Source organism: Bos javanicus, chromosome 16, assembly GCF_032452875.1.
Source record: "Bos javanicus breed banteng chromosome 16, ARS-OSU_banteng_1.0, whole genome shotgun sequence".
Classification (NCBI taxonomy): Eukaryota; Metazoa; Chordata; class Mammalia; order Artiodactyla; family Bovidae; genus Bos; species Bos javanicus.
This window is the reverse complement of record NC_083883.1, coordinates 35,912,744-35,931,125: the sequence shown is the minus strand read 5'-3', so window position 1 is coordinate 35,931,125 and position 18,382 is coordinate 35,912,744. Positions and strand designations below refer to the sequence as shown.

The 18,382-nt window shown below is 40.7% G+C and overlaps 1 protein-coding gene across 1 annotated transcript in view; it reads left to right on the top strand.

The window, feature by feature from the left end:
• Positions 1–18,382, top strand: part of KMO (kynurenine 3-monooxygenase) — a 68,501-nt gene that overhangs the window by 18,118 nt on the left and 32,001 nt on the right. The window contains 4 exon segments of the mRNA XM_061382526.1: positions 8,086–8,155; positions 8,452–8,549; positions 9,746–9,835; positions 17,198–17,246. Of these exon segments, the coding sequence (XP_061238510.1) occupies positions 8,086–8,155; positions 8,452–8,549; positions 9,746–9,835; positions 17,198–17,246 (307 nt within the window).

The following is an 18,382-nucleotide window of genomic DNA, read 5'->3' as shown; positions in this document are numbered from 1 at the left end:
CATTATTGTCCTAGCCAATTCCCTAGCCTCTCAGTTCCTTGGTTTCTGTACTTTCAATCTTCCACCTCCACTGTACTTCAGCCTCCGAGTCCCATGATGACATTCTGGACCTTGACACCGTCATTCCACAGAACTGCCTCATCTACAATAATAATGTTGGATATGGGGCTCTCTGTTCAAAACCTCCTGACTTCCTAACTCTCTCATTCAGTTGCTTCTGCTACATCTGTTCTTCACAAGGACCTCCTACCTCCTCATTCATAAGCCTTTTCTGTTTTCCTTCCTTCCTATCCAGTTTAATTACTATTGTCCATCAATCCAACTAATACTTCAACTCCTTGCTTTCTATTCCAACCACATGGCTGAATCCCACTCTGCTTGATTCCAGTGGTTTTCTTCCTTTCCATAGATATACATAGGTGGCTTGATTTGGTTACAAATTTTACTTAAAAATGTAATCTCTCCTATTCATTTATAAATTCAACAAATATCAATCCAGTATTTATTATGTTTCAAACACAATGCTTTGGGCCAGGGATAAAATGATGAGCAAAAACGGTTTGCAGCTCAGTGGGGTAAATAGATATTGATTACAGGATTACCCTAAAGATGTAAGCTTTCAATTGTGATAAGCACTTTCTATTAGTTTCCTAGGGCTGCCATAACCAAGTACCACAGGCAGGTGATTTAACAAAAGACATTTATCATTTCACAGTTCTGGAAGCTAGAGGTCTAGAATCAGGGTGTCAAAAGGGTTGGCTCCTTCTCAGGGCTATGAGAGAAAGATCTGTTCCAGGTCTTTATCCTTGGCTTGTAGATAGCTGTCTTCTCCCTGTGTCTCTTTATATCATCTTCCCTCTGAGAGTGTCTCAGTGTCTTAATTTCCCCCTTTTTATAAATATGCCCATCATATTGGATTTAGGGGCACTCTAGTGACCTCATTTTAACTTAATTACTTCTGTAAAGACTTTGACTCCAAATAAGGTTATACTCTGAGGTACTGGGGTTAGGGCTTCAGCATATGAATTTCATGTTCATTCTTGTGCTCAGTTGCTCAGTCATATCTGATACTTTGCAATGCTATGGATGGTAGCCCTCCCCACCAAGCTCCTCTGTCCATGAGATTTCCCAGGCAAGAATACTGGAGTGGATTGTTATCCCTCCTCTAGGGGATCTTCCCAACTCAGGGATAGAACTCACATCTCCTCAGTCTCCTGCTTTGCATGTTCTTTACTGCTGAGCCACCGGGGAAGCCCTATATCAATTTGGGGAACCAGTTCAACCCTTAATGCTTCTCAAAGGAAAAGTCTGTAGTGCTTTGAGAACTCATAAGTAAGGGGTTTGAGGTCATTACAGTAGCTAAAGGAGGCTTCCTTTAGGAAGTAAAGCTGAGTGGAAACTTGAGGATGAATAGGCATTTACTAGAAAGAGAAAAGAGGAAAAGATTGTTCACCACTGAAATCTTTTGGTAAGGGAGAGCATGGTGAGAACAAGCAGCTGAAAGAAGGCTAGCAAAGCTGAGGTGGGAAAATGATATGATCTCCATGATTTAAAAATATTATGGAGAAAATCTTAGACCTACAGTGATGTCATGTTTCTCTGGGAGGATTATATTTGCTGCTGTTAGGTGCTTGTGGTTACCAGCAATCCTGGATGGACACAATCCAATCAGTGCTAGAGAAGAGTCTTAGACCTACTTTGGTCCCTTTGATCATTGATTTATTTCCAGTTGACCTTATTTCTTAGATACTTATTGAGGGTCTTAACCCAAAGCCTGGGCATTTATTAAACTCTCCTGAGCAGGATGTCAGGGTATGTATCCTAAACTCCAGATTTTGTCCTTGTAGCATCATGGGTCTATCAAAAATTCTGTTGAAATTCTTTGCCTCCTTTGCCATCAGTAGATAACCCTAGGTGTGGCTCCAAATGCCAAGTTCACTTGTCTGGGCTTTCTTTTTCTCTTAGCAGAAGAGTTCATTCAAATGGCCTATTTCACCATTACACCAAATGACAGCTTGTAGAGAATCAATGGCCAAGAAGTCAGATGAATGCTAATAGAATAGAAGCAAACTTGACATTAATCAAGCAGAATGATTATGATAACTAGCAGCAGAATGGTGAAAATGAGAAGAGATGGATAGATGGAGAAAAATTACAGGGTAGAATTGGCAAAACTTTGAATGGATTGGATGTGGAGAATGAAAAAGTGCCACAGATGACTCTTAGATTTCTAGCTTGAGCAACAGGATGGGTGAAATGCCATTTTCTGAGATATCCCATCCATTCCATGTGAAGAGAACTGACATGATTTGGGGCAAGGATCACAAGTTTCAATTTGTATCTGTTGATTCTGAGGTGCCTTGAGACATTTAAAAAGCTACATCAATTAAATATCTATATGTGTTGTATTGGTATTCAGTCACTAAGTCGTGTCTGACTCTTCATGACCCCGCAGACTATAGCTTGCCAAGCTCCTCTGACCATGGGATTTCCCAGACAAGAATACTGGAGTGGTTTGCCATCTCCTTCTCCAGGGGATCTTCCTGACCCAAGGACTGAACCCACATCTCCTTGTTAGGAGGCAGAGTCTTTACCAATGAGCCATCTGGGAAGCCCTTAAACATCAATATGCATGAGCGCAAAAAAAGAGATCTGAGTGGGATATGTAAGTTTCTGCATCACCATGGATGTAGAAGATGGACCACAATGTATGCTTAAGAAATCCCAACACTTTGGTGGGTGTGAAAACTGATACAGCCATTATGGGAAAAAGGATTGAAGTTCCTTAAAAAGCTAGGAATAAATTTACCACATAACCCAGCAATCCCACTGCTGGGCACATACCCTGAGAAAACCACAATTCTAAAAGACATATGTACCCCAATGTTCATTGCAGCAATATTTATAATAGCCAGGACATGGAAGCAACCTAGATGTCCATTGACAGATGTGGTACATATATACAATGGAATATTACTCAGCCATAAAAAGAAATGAATTTGAGTCAGTTGTAGTGAGGTGGATGAAACTAGAGGCTCTTATACAGAGTGAAATGCCAGGAAGAGAAAAACAAGTACTGTATATTAACAAATATATATGCAATCTAGAAAGATGGTACTGATGAACCTATCAGAGCATGGACCCGTGGACACAGCAGAGGAAGGTGAGGGTGGGATGAAGTGAGAAAGTAGCATTGACATATAAACACTATCGTATGCAAAACAGCTAGTGGGGAGTTGCTAAATAGCACAGGAAGCCCAGCCTGGTGCTCTGTGATGACATGGAGAGGGGGGATAGTGGGAGGGGAGGGAAGGGATATATATATATACACACATACATACATGTATTTATATATATATGTGTGTGTGTATATCAGATCAGATCAGATGAGTCACTCAGTTGTGTCCGACTCTTTGCGACCCCATGAATCCCAGCACGCCAGGCCTCCCTGTCCATCACCAACTCCCAGAGTTCACTCAAACTCACGTCCATCGAGTCAGTGATGCCATCCAGCCATCTCATCCTCTGTCGTGCCCTTCTCCTACTCCCAATCCCTCCCAACATCAGAGTCTTTTCCAATGAGTCAACTCTTCGCATGAGGTGGCCAAAGTACTGGAGTTTCAGCTTTAGCATCATTCCTTCCAAAGAAATCCCAGGGCTGATCTCCTTCAGAATGGACTGGTTGGATCTCCTTGCAGTCCAAGGGACTCTCAAGAGTCTTCTCCAACACCACAGTTCAAAAGCATAAATTCTTTGGTGCTCAGCCTTCTTCACAGTCCGACTCTCACAGCCATACATGACCACAGGAAAAACCATAGCCTTGACTAGACGGACCTTTGTTGGCAAAGTAATGTCTCTGCTTTTCAATATGCTATCTAGGTTGGTCATAACTTTCCTTCCAAGGAGTAAGTGTCTTTTAATTTCATGGCTGCAGTCACCATCTGTAGTGATTTTGGAGCCCAGAAAAATACAGTCTGACACTGTTTCCACTGTTTCCCCATCTATTTCCCATGAAGTGGTGGGACCGGATGCCATGATCTTCGTTTTCTGAATGTTGAGCTTTAAGCCAACCCTTTCACTCTCCACTTTCACTTTCATCAAGAAGCTTTTGAGTTCCTTTTCACTTTCTGCCATAAGGGTGGTGTCATCTGCATATTTGAGGTTATTGATATTTCTCCCGGCAATCTTGATTCCAGTTTGTGTTTCTTCCAGTCCAGCGTTTCTCATGATGTACTCTGCGTATAAGTTAAATAAACAGGGTGACAATATACAGCCTTGATGAACTCCTTTTCCTATTTGGAACCATTTGACTGATTCGAGTTATTGTACAGCAGAAACCAACACAAAATTGTAAAATAATTTTCCACCAATTAAAGAAAAAGAAACCCCAACATTTGATTGTCTTTCTTTGCATGGGTGAAAGAGAAAAAGAGGAAATGGCTAGAGATGCATTAAAAAAACCAATAGAAAATGAAGGAAGTTTAGTGTTTCAAGAAGAAAGGTTAGTTAGCAGTATTGGAATGCTGCTGAAAATTCGTGATAATTAAATATAGATGGTGTTATCAAATTCAAGTTGCTCAGTAGTGATAAACAAATCACTGAAATCTGTATAAAGCTATTTAGGAGAGCAACACACTAAAGCTTCAAGAGACAATAAACAAAAAAGTCTTCATAATCTCAAAGTAGGGAAAGATTTCTTAAGCAGTATACCAAATGTATTAGCAGTAGTATAAAAGATTGATAATGTTACTGCTGCTGCTGCTAAGTCGCGTCAGTCGTGTCCGACTCTGCAACCCGATAGACGGCAACCTATCAGGCTCCCCTGTCCCTGGGATTCTCCAGGCAAGAACACTGGAGTGGGTTGCCATTTCCTTCTCCAATGCATGAAAGTGAAAAGTGAAAGTGAAGTCGCTCAGTTGTGTCCGACTCTTAGCAACCCCATGACCTGTAGCCCTCCAGGCTCCTCCAGCCATGGGATTTTCCAGGCAGGAGTACTGGAGTGGGTTGCCAATGCCTTCTCCAATAAATGTTACTACACGAAAATAAAGAGATTCTCATCATTAAAGAGGAGAAGGCAATGGCACCCCACTCCAGTACTCTTGCCTGGAAAATCTCATGGATGGAGGAGCCTGGTAGGCTGCAGTCCATGGGGTTGCTAAGAGTCGGACACAATTGAGCGAATTCACTTTCACTTTTCACTTTCATGCATTGGAGAAGGAAATGGCAACCCACTCCATATAGTCTTCTCCAGCACCACAGTTCGAAAACATCAATTCTTTGGCACTCTGCCTTCTTTATTGTCCAGCTCTCACATCCGTACATGACTACTAGAAAGACCATAGTCTTGACTATATGGACCTTTGTCAGCAAAGTGATGTCTTTCCTTTTTAACATACTGTCTAGGTTTGTCACAGCTTTTCCTGCCAAGAAGCAATCATCTTCTAATTTCATGGCTGCAGTCACCATCCGCAGTGATTTTAGAGCCGAGGAAGAGGAAATCTGTCACTTCTTCCACATTTTCCCCTTCTATTTGCCACAAAGTGATGGGGCCAGATGCCATGATCTTAGTTTTTTTGTTTTTTAAATATTGAGTTTTAAGCCAGCTTTTTCACTCTCCTCCTTCACCCTCATCACCAGGCTCTTTAGTTCCTCTTCGCTTTCTGGCATTAGAGTGGTATCATCTGCACATCTGAGGTTATTGATATTTCTCCTGGCAATCTTCATTCCAGCTTGTAACTCCTCCAGCCTAGCATTTCACATGATGTGCTCTGCATATAAGTTAAATAAGCACGGTGATAATAAATAGCCTTGTCATACTCCTTTTTCAATCCTGAATCAGTCAGTTGTTCCATACAGGGTTCTAAGTGTTGCTTCTTGACCCTCATCCAGGTTTCTCAGGAGACAAGTAAGATAGGTAGGGTAGTTCCATCACTTTAAGATTTTTCCGGTTATTATCCACGCAGTCAAAAGGCTTTAGTGTATCCAATGAAACAGAGGTAGATGTTTTCTGCAATTCCCTTGCTTTCTCTATGATCCAGCAGATCACATTGTTGGCAATTCGATCTATGATTCCTCTGCCTTTTCTAAACCCAGCCTGAACATCTGGCAAATATAAGCTCTCAGAGGCTGCTGGTGGGAAAACACATTAGTACAAAATTTTGGAAAACAGTTTGGCATAATAAAGTTGAAGATACATAAACCTTTGACCAGAGAGTCCACTTCTGTGAATAAAACTCTAAAGAAAAATCATGCACACGTGTACCAGGATACATGTATGGAAATGTTCTTTACAGCTTCTTAATATTCTCAGGCCATCTTTTTACAATATTCACATACATCAAACCCTTATTCTGTATATCTCTAAACTTGTATAATAAATATATCAATTATATCTCAATAAAACTGGAAAAATAATATTGTCAGGCCAGAAACAACTCAAATGTCCTTCAACAGTAAAATGGTTAAATCAGTTCAGTTGAGTTCAGTCATGTCCAACTATTTTCGATCCCATGGACTGTAGCATGCAGACCTCCCTGTCCATCACCAACTCAGAAGCTTGCTCAAACTCATGTCCATTGAGTCAGTGATGCCATCCAACCATCTCATCCTCTGTTGTCCCCTTCTTCTCCTGCCTTCAATCTTTCCCAGCATCAGGGTCTTTCCCATTGAGTCAGTTCTTCAAATTAGGTGGCCAAAGTGTTGGAGTTTCAGTTTCAGCATCCATTCTTCCAATGAATATTCAAGACTGATTTCCTTTAGGATGGACTGGTTGGATCTCCTTGCAATACAAGGGACTCTCAAGAGTCTTCTCCATAGTTCACAAGCATCAATTCTTCGGCGCTCAGCTTTCTTTATGGTCAAACTCTCACATCCATACATGACTACTGGAAAAACCATAGCTTTGACTAGACAGACCTTTGTTGGCAAAGTAATGTCTCTGCTGTCTAGGTTGGTCATAGCTTTTCTCCCAAGGAACAAGCATCTTTTAATTTCATGGCTGCAGTCACTATCTGCAGTAGTCTGTGAGATTTCATACAATGAAGAATCAAACAGAGAAAAAAAAAAAGTATCAACCAGTAATGAAAGGATGGCCTGGAGTTTATGTGGGATCATACGGATGATCTCACCAGCATACTAGTGAGTTAAAGCTGCTGCTGCTGCTAAGTCGCTTCAGTCGTGTCTGACTCTGTGTGACCCCATAGATAGCAGCCCACCAGGCTCCTCGGTCCACAGGATTCTCTAGGCAAGAATACCAGAGTGGGTTGCCATTTCTTTCTCCAAGTGAGTTAAAGAAGCAGATGCAAAAAAAATACACAAGTATCAAAAGCACGCAAATTAAATTATGTTGCCTAGGGATGTACACCTAAGTGGAAAAACTATAAAGAAGCCAAGTTTGGTTATCACGGAAGTCAGAATGTTTACCTCTAGGAGAAAGTTTGAGGATTGTAACTAGGGAAAAGTTGGGGGAGCTATAGGAGATTGGCAATGTTCTACTTTTTTTGATCAGAGTCAGTAAATGGTGTTTGCTTTTTCTAATTATTCTGTAAACCATACTTATGGTTTGAGGTCATTCTGTATGAAAGTTATATCTCATGATATGAAAGTTAAAAAAGAAGAAAAAACCTAAATCTTCCTTGAAAACTATATAGTTCAATCTTCAGTTAATCCTATTATTCTTGCAAATGGCATTTTCTACTTGTGACTAGGTTAATCAATATGATGACTAAGGCTATGGCCACACGTGATGTTGTACTTCAGTTCAGTTCAGTCACTCAATCGTGTCCAACTCTTTGCGACCCCTTGAACCACAGCATGCCAGGCCTCCCTGTCCATCACCAACTCCTGGAGTTTACCCAAACTCATGTCCATTGAGTCGGTGATGCCATCCAACCATCTCATCCTCTGTCGTCCCCTTCTCCTCCTGCCTTCAATCTTACCCAGCATCAGGGTCTTTTCCAACGAGTCAGCTCTTCGCATCAGGTGGCCAAAGTATTGGAGTTTCAGCTTCAACACTTAGCCAGCAAAAATTCCCTGTATTTGTGAAATCAGATAAAAATATGAAAAAAATTTGCTTTGATTTCCTAGGTTGGATCATTAAATGCATGCTTCCTTGCCAAGAGGAATTTCCAAGTTGACATATATGAAGCTAGAGAAGGTGAGACAATACTGAATAATGTGAGATGTGGTTCTGATTCTTTGACTTCTTACTCCTTTAGATTTTAAAAAGAAAAAAGAAATTTTTAAGGTAAACTGTTAGACTTCATTAAAACCCTCAACTATCTAAATTTAATTTAATGCAAATTCATTACTATCTGTGTTTTCTTTAAAAGAGTTAACAAAGTCTTTTAATTTGGTTCAGATGGCACCCATTTTTGAGGTGTATATGCTCACCCTGTCTTAGGATATAAGAATTGTGTGTAACATGAGGTCTATCTACTTCCAATGTCTTAGATATCCGAGTGACTAAATCTGCACGTGGAAGAAGCATTAATTTGGCCCTTTCTTATAGAGGACGACAAGCCTTGAAAGCCATTGGCCTGGAAGATCAGGTACCTTGTGAATGCATTTTCCTTACAGAAGATAACACCTGTTGTTTTTCAACAACTGCATGGTCTTGATTTCTCTTAGTTCAAAGCAGCACTCAATGCCACAAAAATCACTGCATGAGAACTTGTTTTATAAAGGTTTTCAAACTTCTAAATTCACAACAGGGTGGACATTTCACACTTGAGGCACATGATTGGGGAGGGGGCAGAGCACGTTGTACGGCAGTGGAAGCTGTATCAGGTGGAAACCTGACTATCACTTCTGACACTGGGCCATCAACAATATGGTTAATCTTTGCCTTTTATTTGTGTGTGACCTGGGATGGCCTCTGGGGTGAGAGGAGGCAGGCTACATCCAGTCTTTTGACTATGTAGGTACTTAATCTCTTATCACAATTCTGTCCTCCAAAAAGCTCTGGGACTAGAAAGCTTTTTCATCACCCATTCAGCAGCAAACTTGACCTGATGCAGACTTTTTAAGCCTCTAAAAATATGTTTTACTAAAGAAATATTGTGTTATGGGGTGGCGCCCTAGACTAGTCTGCGTGTCATAAAGTATCCACATATGCACTCATTACCTATCTAACCTTTGAAAAGTTCTGAATTCTGAAACCAGTGAACTCTCAGTGTTTGGATAAAGATTGTGGGCCTGTTACAGATTTTCCTCATATAGACAGACTCAAGATTGTCAAATTTCTCGCTATCATGTATCTTGGAAATGTAAAGAGAAATAGTATATTTTTATTGACAGTATTTTTGTGAGAGTGTGTCCTTGAAATGATAAGTTCACGTAAGTGCTATTTGCATTTCCACATTTTTCTTAGGCGTGTGTAGGAAAACACTTTGCACTGCATTTCAGGAATCCTGTGATTTACTCCTCATTCTTTATTCTTTTGTAATCATAAAAAAAGAACTTAATCTCTGACAGTGAACTGTTTCCTCATTTGTAATATTTGATTTAGGTCCAGATAAACTTTAAAGTCTATTCTAAAATCTAAAGTTAAAAAAAACCCTAAAAACTAAAATTTGTAGGCGCATAGTTTTTATTAAATTTCTATCATACTGTGTTCCCATGGTCTTTTACATTATTTTTGATTTTTGGAAAATGTTTGAATAATCACACTTTAAAATCAATATCTATTTTATTGACATGATGCCACATTATGGAAATTGAAATAGACATCTTGATTTTATTTCAGGTTGTATCCCAGGGTATCCCCATGAGAGCAAGAATGATTCACTCTCTTTCAGGAAAAAAGTCTGCTATCCCCTATGGGACAAAGTCACAGGTAGGTTTACCTGGAGATACCTTTTTGTAAAATGGTAATAGCTAAGTCTAATATCTAGAACTAGCTTCTTGCTTGCTGACCTTGTCTTTCTAGCCCTGTTTTGACATTGTTTGCTTGTTTAGAATTCAAAAATATATACTAGTTAATTCATAGGAGATGTTTAGAAACAGCCTAGTCCCTAATAAGCATTCAATGGACTTCCCCCATGGTTCAGCAGTAAAGAATCCACCTGCAATGTAGGAGCCTCAGGAGATACAGGTTCAATTCCTAGGTCAGGAAGATCCCCTCAGTTTAGATCAGTTCAGTCGCTCAGTCATGTCCGACTCTTCGTGACCCAATGAACCACAGCATGCCAGGTTGCTCTGTCCATCACCAACTCCAGAAGTGTACCCAAACTCATGTCCATTGAGTCGGTGATACAATCCAACCATTTCATCCTCTGTCATCCCCTTCTCCTCCTGCCCTCAATCTTTCCCAGCATCGGGGTCTTTTCAAAAGAGTCAGCTCTTTGCATGAGGTGGCCAAAGTATTGGAGTTTCAGCTTCAACATCAGCCCTTCCAATGAACACCCAGAATTGATCTCCTTTAAGATGGACTGGTTGGATCTCCTTGCAGTCCAAGGGATTCTCAAGAGTCTTCTCCAACACCACAGTTCAAAAGCAGCAATTCTTTGGTGCTCAGCTTTCTTCACAGTCCAACTCTCACATCCATACATGACTACTGGAAAAACCATAACCTTGACTAGATGGACCTTTGTTGACAAAGTAATGTCTCTGTTTTTTAATATGCTATCTAGGTTGGTCATAACTTTCCTTCCAAGGAGTAAGCATCTTTTAATTTCATGTCTGCAGTCACCATCTGTAGTGATTTTGGAGCCCAGAAAAATAAAGTCAGCCACTGTTTTCACTGTTTCCCCATCTATTTGCTATGAAGTGATGGGACCAGGTGCCATGATCTTCGTTTTCTGAATGTTGAGCTTTAAGCCAACTTTTTCACTCTCCTCTTTCACTTTCATCAAGAGGCTCTTTAGCTCTTCACTTTCTGCCATAAGGATGGTGTCATTTGCATATCTGAGATTATTGATATTTCTCCCAGCAGTCTTGATTCCAGCTTGTGCTTCTTCCAGCCCAGTGTTTCTCACAATGTACTCTGCATATAAGTTAAATAAGCAGGGTGACAATATACAGCCTTGATGTACTCCTTTTCCTATTTCCAGTCTATTGTTCCATGTCCAGCTCTAACTGTTGCTTCCTGACCTGCATATACGTTTCTCAAGAGGCGGGTCAGGTGGTCTGGTATTCCCATCTCTTTCAGAATTTTCCACGGTTTATTGTGATCCACACAGTCAAAGGCTTTGGCATAGTCAATAAAGCAGAAATAGATGTTTTTCTGGATCTCTCTTGCTTTTTCGATGATCCAGCGGATGTTGGCAATTTGATCTCTGGTTCCTCTGCCTTTTCTAAAACTAGCTTGAAAATCTGGAAGTTCACAGTTCATGCATTGCTGAAGCCTGGCTTGGAGAATTTTGAACATTACTTTACTAGTGTGTGAGATGAGTGCAGTTGTGTGGTAGTTTGAGCATTCTTTGGCATTGCCTTTCTTTGGGAAAGGAAGATGCCCTAGAGGATCCCACTCAACCCACTCCAGTATTCTTGCCTAGAGAATCCCATTAACAGAGGAGCCTGGTGGGCTACAGTCGTTGGTGTCTCAAAGAGTTGGACATGACATGATTTACATGCAAGTCAAGAAGAGACTACACTAACTAAATGTACCTTTTCTATAAGCAATAATTGTCTTCCTGTGGGCGAGTTGCTGAAGAACTTGCAACCTGGGGACAACAGGTAGTAGTCCTATGAAAAGTTCTCTATGTTCACTATGAAAAGAACTCAGGCAAGCGATGGTAGGAGCACTCAGCTCTTACGTTCAGAGAGGGAGGAAATCTTTCACTTTCAGAGAAGAAAAAGTAAGGCTTGAAACAGATAGTTTGTTTAAATCTTCAATTGGCAACAAACTAGCATCATTCCAATCAAATGACAGTTTTTCTATGGGGAGAATTGGGTGAGATCAAATTTCTAAAAAATAAATTTTTAAGTGTCAGGTGTGTATCGGATGAGAAAGCTTGCAAATGCACTTTCAGATAACAGAATCTCACAGCGGTCAGCAGCTTTAGATGCATGGACTCCAACCACCTTGCTTTACAGATAAAGAAACAGGCTGCATGACTATGGGAGGTCAACATTAAGGGAGAAACCGGACAAATCTCCTTACAGACAACAACCAGTGAGCATGGTGTAGGAGGCCCTCAGAGGAGTGCTGGAAGTGCTGCTTAGTTACACCAGTTCTTTTTTCTAAAATGATATTCTTCCCATAATAGGCATAATAGTCATTCCATCTTTCTTTTGGATTAATACTGATTGTGCTGAGGAAATTCCATTCATTGTATCCATCTCTTCCCTGGAGATTGGACCAATATAGTATGAATAGATCAAGGAGGAAAATATTGTTCAAAATAGCAGGGAAAGTGGATGAGAAGAGTGACTTGGACCTGAGACTGAAACTAACTTCCTTCTCCAAGTGAGAATGAGAGAAGGGTGAGGGAGAAACAGTTTCATCACCAGTGACTGCCCAGGAAGGTGAAAGTGTTGGTGCAAGTTCTCATTTCAAGGCCTTTAATACAGAAGAAGGAAATGATCCTTCTACATCAGTCCTGCCATTCCTCAATTCTTAAGAACTGAGCTAATGCTAAATTTATAGGTTTGCATCATTAGTTTTATACTGGAGTCGAAAATGGGCCCTCCTTATCTTTTAAGAACTGTATAAATTTGCTTTGAATTGGTCAATTCCATAACCTTTGGAAGTGCAAAGTCATCTCCATCACCCCAAGATTTCTTCCAATATCCAGGGAGTGTACGTATTGGCCTCTGCTGCCTCTTGGTGTCCACTCCTTCTCCTCTAGTTTTGGTTATGTAGCATGATGACCATACATGAAACTCATGATTTTTACCCATTTCCACATGCAAAATACATATTAATAGCCTTCCTCCTGGAACACAAACAAGATTGCAAGGGCAGAAGCAGCCATATTTGACCATGAGGTAACTTTACAGAAGGAAGCTACATGCCAAAGATGGTAGAGTAGAAAGGAGGAGGACGCTGATGAATTTGTGGATGTCCCTGAAATACCTCTAGATGTTTTTTTAAGTAGGAAAAAAAAAAAGTGTAGTTTATATAAGCAGCTGTGGTCAGGTCTCTGCAAACAGCTAAAAATATCCATGACTCATTACAGTATGTAAAGCTCATGGTAATTTGCACAGTGCTAAATAAATTATGTTTGAGGAAAAAAACATTCATGAATATACCAAAGACCTGGGTGGGTCATGGGGTTGCAAAGAGTCGGACATGACTGAGCAACTGAACTAAACTCGGGGGTCATGGAAGGCCCACGTTGTGCTGCTGCTAAGTCACTTCAGTCATGTCTGACTCTGTGCGACCCCATAGATGGCAGCCCACCAGGTTCCCCCATCCCTGGGATTCTCCAAGCAAGAACACTGGAGTGGGTTACCATTTCCTTCTCCAATGCATGAAAGTGAAATTGAAAGTGAAGTCGCTCAGTCGTGTCCGACTCCTAGTGACCCCATGGACTGCGGCCCACCAGGCTCCTCTGTCCATGGGATTTTCCAGGCAAGAGCACTGGAGTGGGGTGCCATTGCCCAGCAAACAATTCAGAAGTTCCTAGTGTATACAATTTGACTTCTGAAATCTTTTCTATACCCCCTACTCTGAGCCTTCTTCCCCTAGCTGTTATTTTTTCTGCCCTTTCTCCTTTGCTATGACTGTCTTGCTGATTCCTCTCATTTCCTTCCCCAATTGCCAAATATCAAAATATTCTCTAATATACAGAGCAGGCCAGAGTTCCCCCAATTCCTATTCTTAAACTCCTGTACCCAAAATAAAAAAAAATGACACCTCCTTACTAGAAAACATTCTCTTGAAGGTTATGTAAACACTTTTTCATAGCATATTTGAAAAAGTCAGCACTGCAACTATTGTCTTACAAATCTCCAAAGAAGATTATCCTATTGCCTTTAGGTTTTCTTAGTGGGTTTTTTGGTTACAAGAGTCACTTTACAGCTCTTTACTTGTTTGTTCTTCTTCTTACTTATTCTTCATAAGGTAAGCTGCCGGGGTCCAGCCCTGGCTGATCCAGGGTATTCGAAGGGGAGACAGCTTCGGCGACTATTTAAATATTCATCAAAGATATAAAGAGTAATAGAATGAAGATAGCTCAGTAGGAAAATTCAGTGGAGAAAAGAGGCTGAGTAGCTTGGTTTACGCGGGAGACCAATAAAACTTCAAGACAAGAAGTTTGCACCACTTACGTAGGCCACAGGCGTCCTTCCGCTCTCCCGAAGGAGAGGAGACACTGAGGCCTCCCCGGTCGGATCTTAGAAGCCCAGGCATAATTAATAAGCATGGCAGGTTCCACGCTCCAGATGGAGACTCAGCCAGAGTGAGAAAGAGAGCGACATGGGGAGACCAGTATTTCAAGGAACTGATCCCCATTCTTTATTTTCCAGAGTCTTGTTTTTATACACTGAGATGTTATACAAAAGTCACGTGGGGACAGGAGTCCTGACTTTTATTAAAGTCAGGTGCTTCATACAAATGTATACAGAGGTCTTAGGGGTGTTACATCATCTTCTGGCCAGGGGGGCCTGCTGACAATTTATGACCCTCTCCTTGTGACAGTGGTCAGTCAACCAGAACACTTTTTTCTCCAAGGGTGATTATTCTTAAAACAGACGCCACCCAAATAAAGTTACATTCCTATAGGGTGAGGGTGTAGTGGGTTTTAGTTAAGGAAAGAATTTACTTAGCCTAAGGTCTAACGTGATTAATATCAAAGGTTAATACTTATTTCTTCTATATATTCATTAATGTGTGTAAGGGCAGGGGATGTGGAGACTTAGCAACAAACATTGGCTCAACAAATGAAAAACCCTTCACCAATACAATTTCTAATCAGCCCATTATACTTATACTAATAGTTTTCTAACTTTTCTAAGGAACCTGTTTTTAGAAGGTTTAAAGCATTTCATGCCTCTCACAGTTGGGAGGCTGTGAGCAATCACATGTGGCCGGACAAGCCTGTCAGGCAGGCCAGAGAACCTTCAGAGGAGTTTGTAGGTTAAAACACTCTGGTCATGCCCAGGAGTTTTTATTAACTGGAGCTCTAGGTTAACTCCTTCTCCAAAAGAGGTGGTGGGGGACAGCCCCCCATAAAGTCAGAGGTGTAGGGGAGAGCACAAAATAGTAAAGTAGGCAGGCTCTGGTTATGGGGGTAGATGCTCGGGAATTTCCAGGGGGACTCCTGAGGCTCGATCCCGCCTTTGCGTATGTCGAGCCTCCTTCCTCATGACCTTTGTCATGGGCGGAGTGCCTCACCCGGCCCCCAACAGTAAGCCTTTTAGAATATGTATTGGAGAAGTGAAGCTTGATGTTAGTGACTCTTAGTTATGATTATAATAGGAAACTGCCCAAAGATATGGAGCAGATTAGACCAGGACTCTGCCTGATCTTCTGCAGGACCAACATGTCTATCGGTTCCCAGATGATCAGCCCCAGTTTATCTCAACTAAGCCTGCTGCTAAGTCACTTCAGTCGTGTCCAACTCTGTGTGACCCCATAGATGGCAGCCCACCAGGCTCCCCCGTCCCTGGGATTCTCCAGGCAAGAACAGTGGAGTGGGTTGCCATTTCCTTCTCCAATGCATGAAAGTGAAAAGTGAAAGTGAAGTCGCTCAGTCATGTCCAACTCTTCGTGACCCCATGGACTGCAGCCCACCAGGTTCCTCCGTCCATGGGATTCTCCAGGCAAGAGTACTGGAGTGGGGTGCCATCGCCTTCTCCCAACTAAGCCTGATAGGAATCAACTGGCAAGGAAAGAATATTTTCCTTATGTTAATAAGACTTCATAATTTGAATGTTTCCTGGTATATTTAGAAGTATAACAAGTGTGGTTTCTGTTGAAATGCAAACATTAATAATGTAGAAGACTGGAAAACAGAACCACAAGGCAGAGAATTACGAAGTTCCTGTTAATTTTAATTTATGACAAAGACACAGGAAGCTCCTTCTCAGCCTACTGTTGCCACTTTAGCATGACCAAGTTATTTTTATACCAAGTATAGATTTAGCTGTTAATTTTATATGCCTATATTTGAATGGGATCAAGATGAATAAAAGACCATATTTGTGTTAAATGTTGTAATGTCCCATAATTTATGTGCTTTAAATTTTTAAAGCAATGGACTTGTCCTGAATTGCAAGACTGCATTATGACTTTCATGAGCCCTAAGTGAGTAAGAGTAAGTGAAGTCGCTCAGTTGTGTCTGACTCTTTTCGACCCCATGAACTGTAGCCCACCAGGCTTCTCTGTCCATGGGGTTCTCCAGGCAAGAATACTGGAGTGGGTTGCCATTTCCTTCTCCAGAAGATCTTCCCAACCCAGGGATTGAACTTGGGTTTCCTGCATTGCAGGCAGATGCTTTAACCTCTGAGCCGCCAGGGAAGCAGATAGACACTTTTGCTTTGTGGGACCCTATAAATCAATAAATATTAAAAATTAGACTATATGAGCACATTGATATAAAGATTACATTAAGCTTTAATATAATCCAGACTGGATTTATTCTTATCTTTTAAAGAATTAATATATATTCATATTCTTATATTTATTTTTTCTCATGATTTTGAAATAAACTAAAATTATTTTCATGAACCCCTAAAAGTATCATAGGCCCTATGCACTGTTTGACTGGGTCTCATGGAACAATCGGCCCTGTGAAGTCAGAAACAGCCAGTACATGTCCCATGTACTGGAGTCTACCTATTCCTAAAAACCCTCACCCTGCCACAACCACACCACACATTCACACAGGCTTTCAAATTGAAATGAAAATTTCAAAGTAGTTTCTTTGGGAAATGGTACATTTATTCTAGTAATGCTGTCATTTCTGAAGTTTTTTTACACACCTTGATTTGGAGACCTAAGATGAATATTTGAGATTTATGTTTGATAGTTAAAACTATCTTAATGAAATAATATTTTAGGTACCAAAAAAAGATTTGTTTTTATATAGTATCAAACTTGGAAAAAGCCTATGTTTAAACCTGAACCTTGTATTGCATGTATTTGATTAAAGTGTTTATAGAAAAAAAGGTTACTTAGTTAAATGGTTGTAAAGCTGAGCTTGCAACCTTCTGATAAATAATTAGTATTTTCTATTGCTAAGTGAATAACATAGAAGCATATTTGCCCATTCTCCAGAAACAAATAGTATATACTATATTTTTCTTGCAGTATATTCTTTCTATAAGCAGAGAAAATCTAAACAAGGATCTATTGACGGGTAAGTCTAATGTTTTATTCACCAGCCCTCATTTTTAGCAAAGCACATGAAACTAATCTCGTCATATGATTAAATGAAAGTCATTTACCATTTCATCGTAGGGGTTATTAAGAGCAAGACTATGTACAATACAAAGTGTTTCTTTAAAAATACTGGTGGTACATCTTCCAGCATCTCTTTTTCATCTTGCTGCTGCTGCTAAGTCACTTCAGTCGTGTCCGACTCTGTGTGACCCCATAGACGGCAGCCCACCAGGCTCCCCCGTCCCTGGGATTCTCCAGGCAAGAACACTGGAGTGGTGGTCTAAATAAAAATTGTTTGTTCAGCATGTATTGAATTCCTATTGTCTTCTAGGCACTGGCTTGAATGAGTGCCTCAGTGAAGAACTCACAATCTAGTAGAAAAACAAATATACATATATAACAATTTTCAAAGAGACACAAGCAGACTTTTTTATCAGAAATATGACAAGCAATAGTGTGAAGGCTGATAGAGGGCTGAAGTTTTTTTAAGTATTATGAAAATTGCTGTGTGCAAAAACAAGAGTCTGGACTAAAGCTATAGCCCTCCAGTTGGGAGGAGATATAGATTCAAGATATCTGTAGGAGACAAAATTAGATGCAGGGTATAGGAAGTTGATAAAGAGGAAGGTGTACATAAGCCTGAAGATTCTCATGTGCATAACTAAAAAGACCTAGACTCATCCATTAATTGAAAAGCCCCTGGACTGCAAATTAAATTTGTATCCTGGATAATCAATCCAATCACATTCCATGTAACCCTTGATCATAGTTTTTTCTTCTTTAGCATTTGTACTAAACAAATTCATTCTATGCAAAGCATGCCATTAGTAGTTCTGCTGCTGCTGCTGCTAAGTCGAGTCAGTCGTGTCCGACTCTGTGCGACCCCAGAGACAGCAGCCCACCAGGCTCTGCCGTCCCTGGGATTCCCCAGGCAAGAACACTGGAGTGGGTTGCCATTTCCTTCTCCAATGCATCAAAGTGAAAAGTGAAAGTGAAGCGCTCAGTCGTGTCCGACTCTTAGCGACCCCATGGACTACAGCCTACCAGGCTCCTCCGTCCATGGGATTTTCCAGGCAAGAGTACTGGAGTGGGGTGCCATTAGTAGTTCTACTA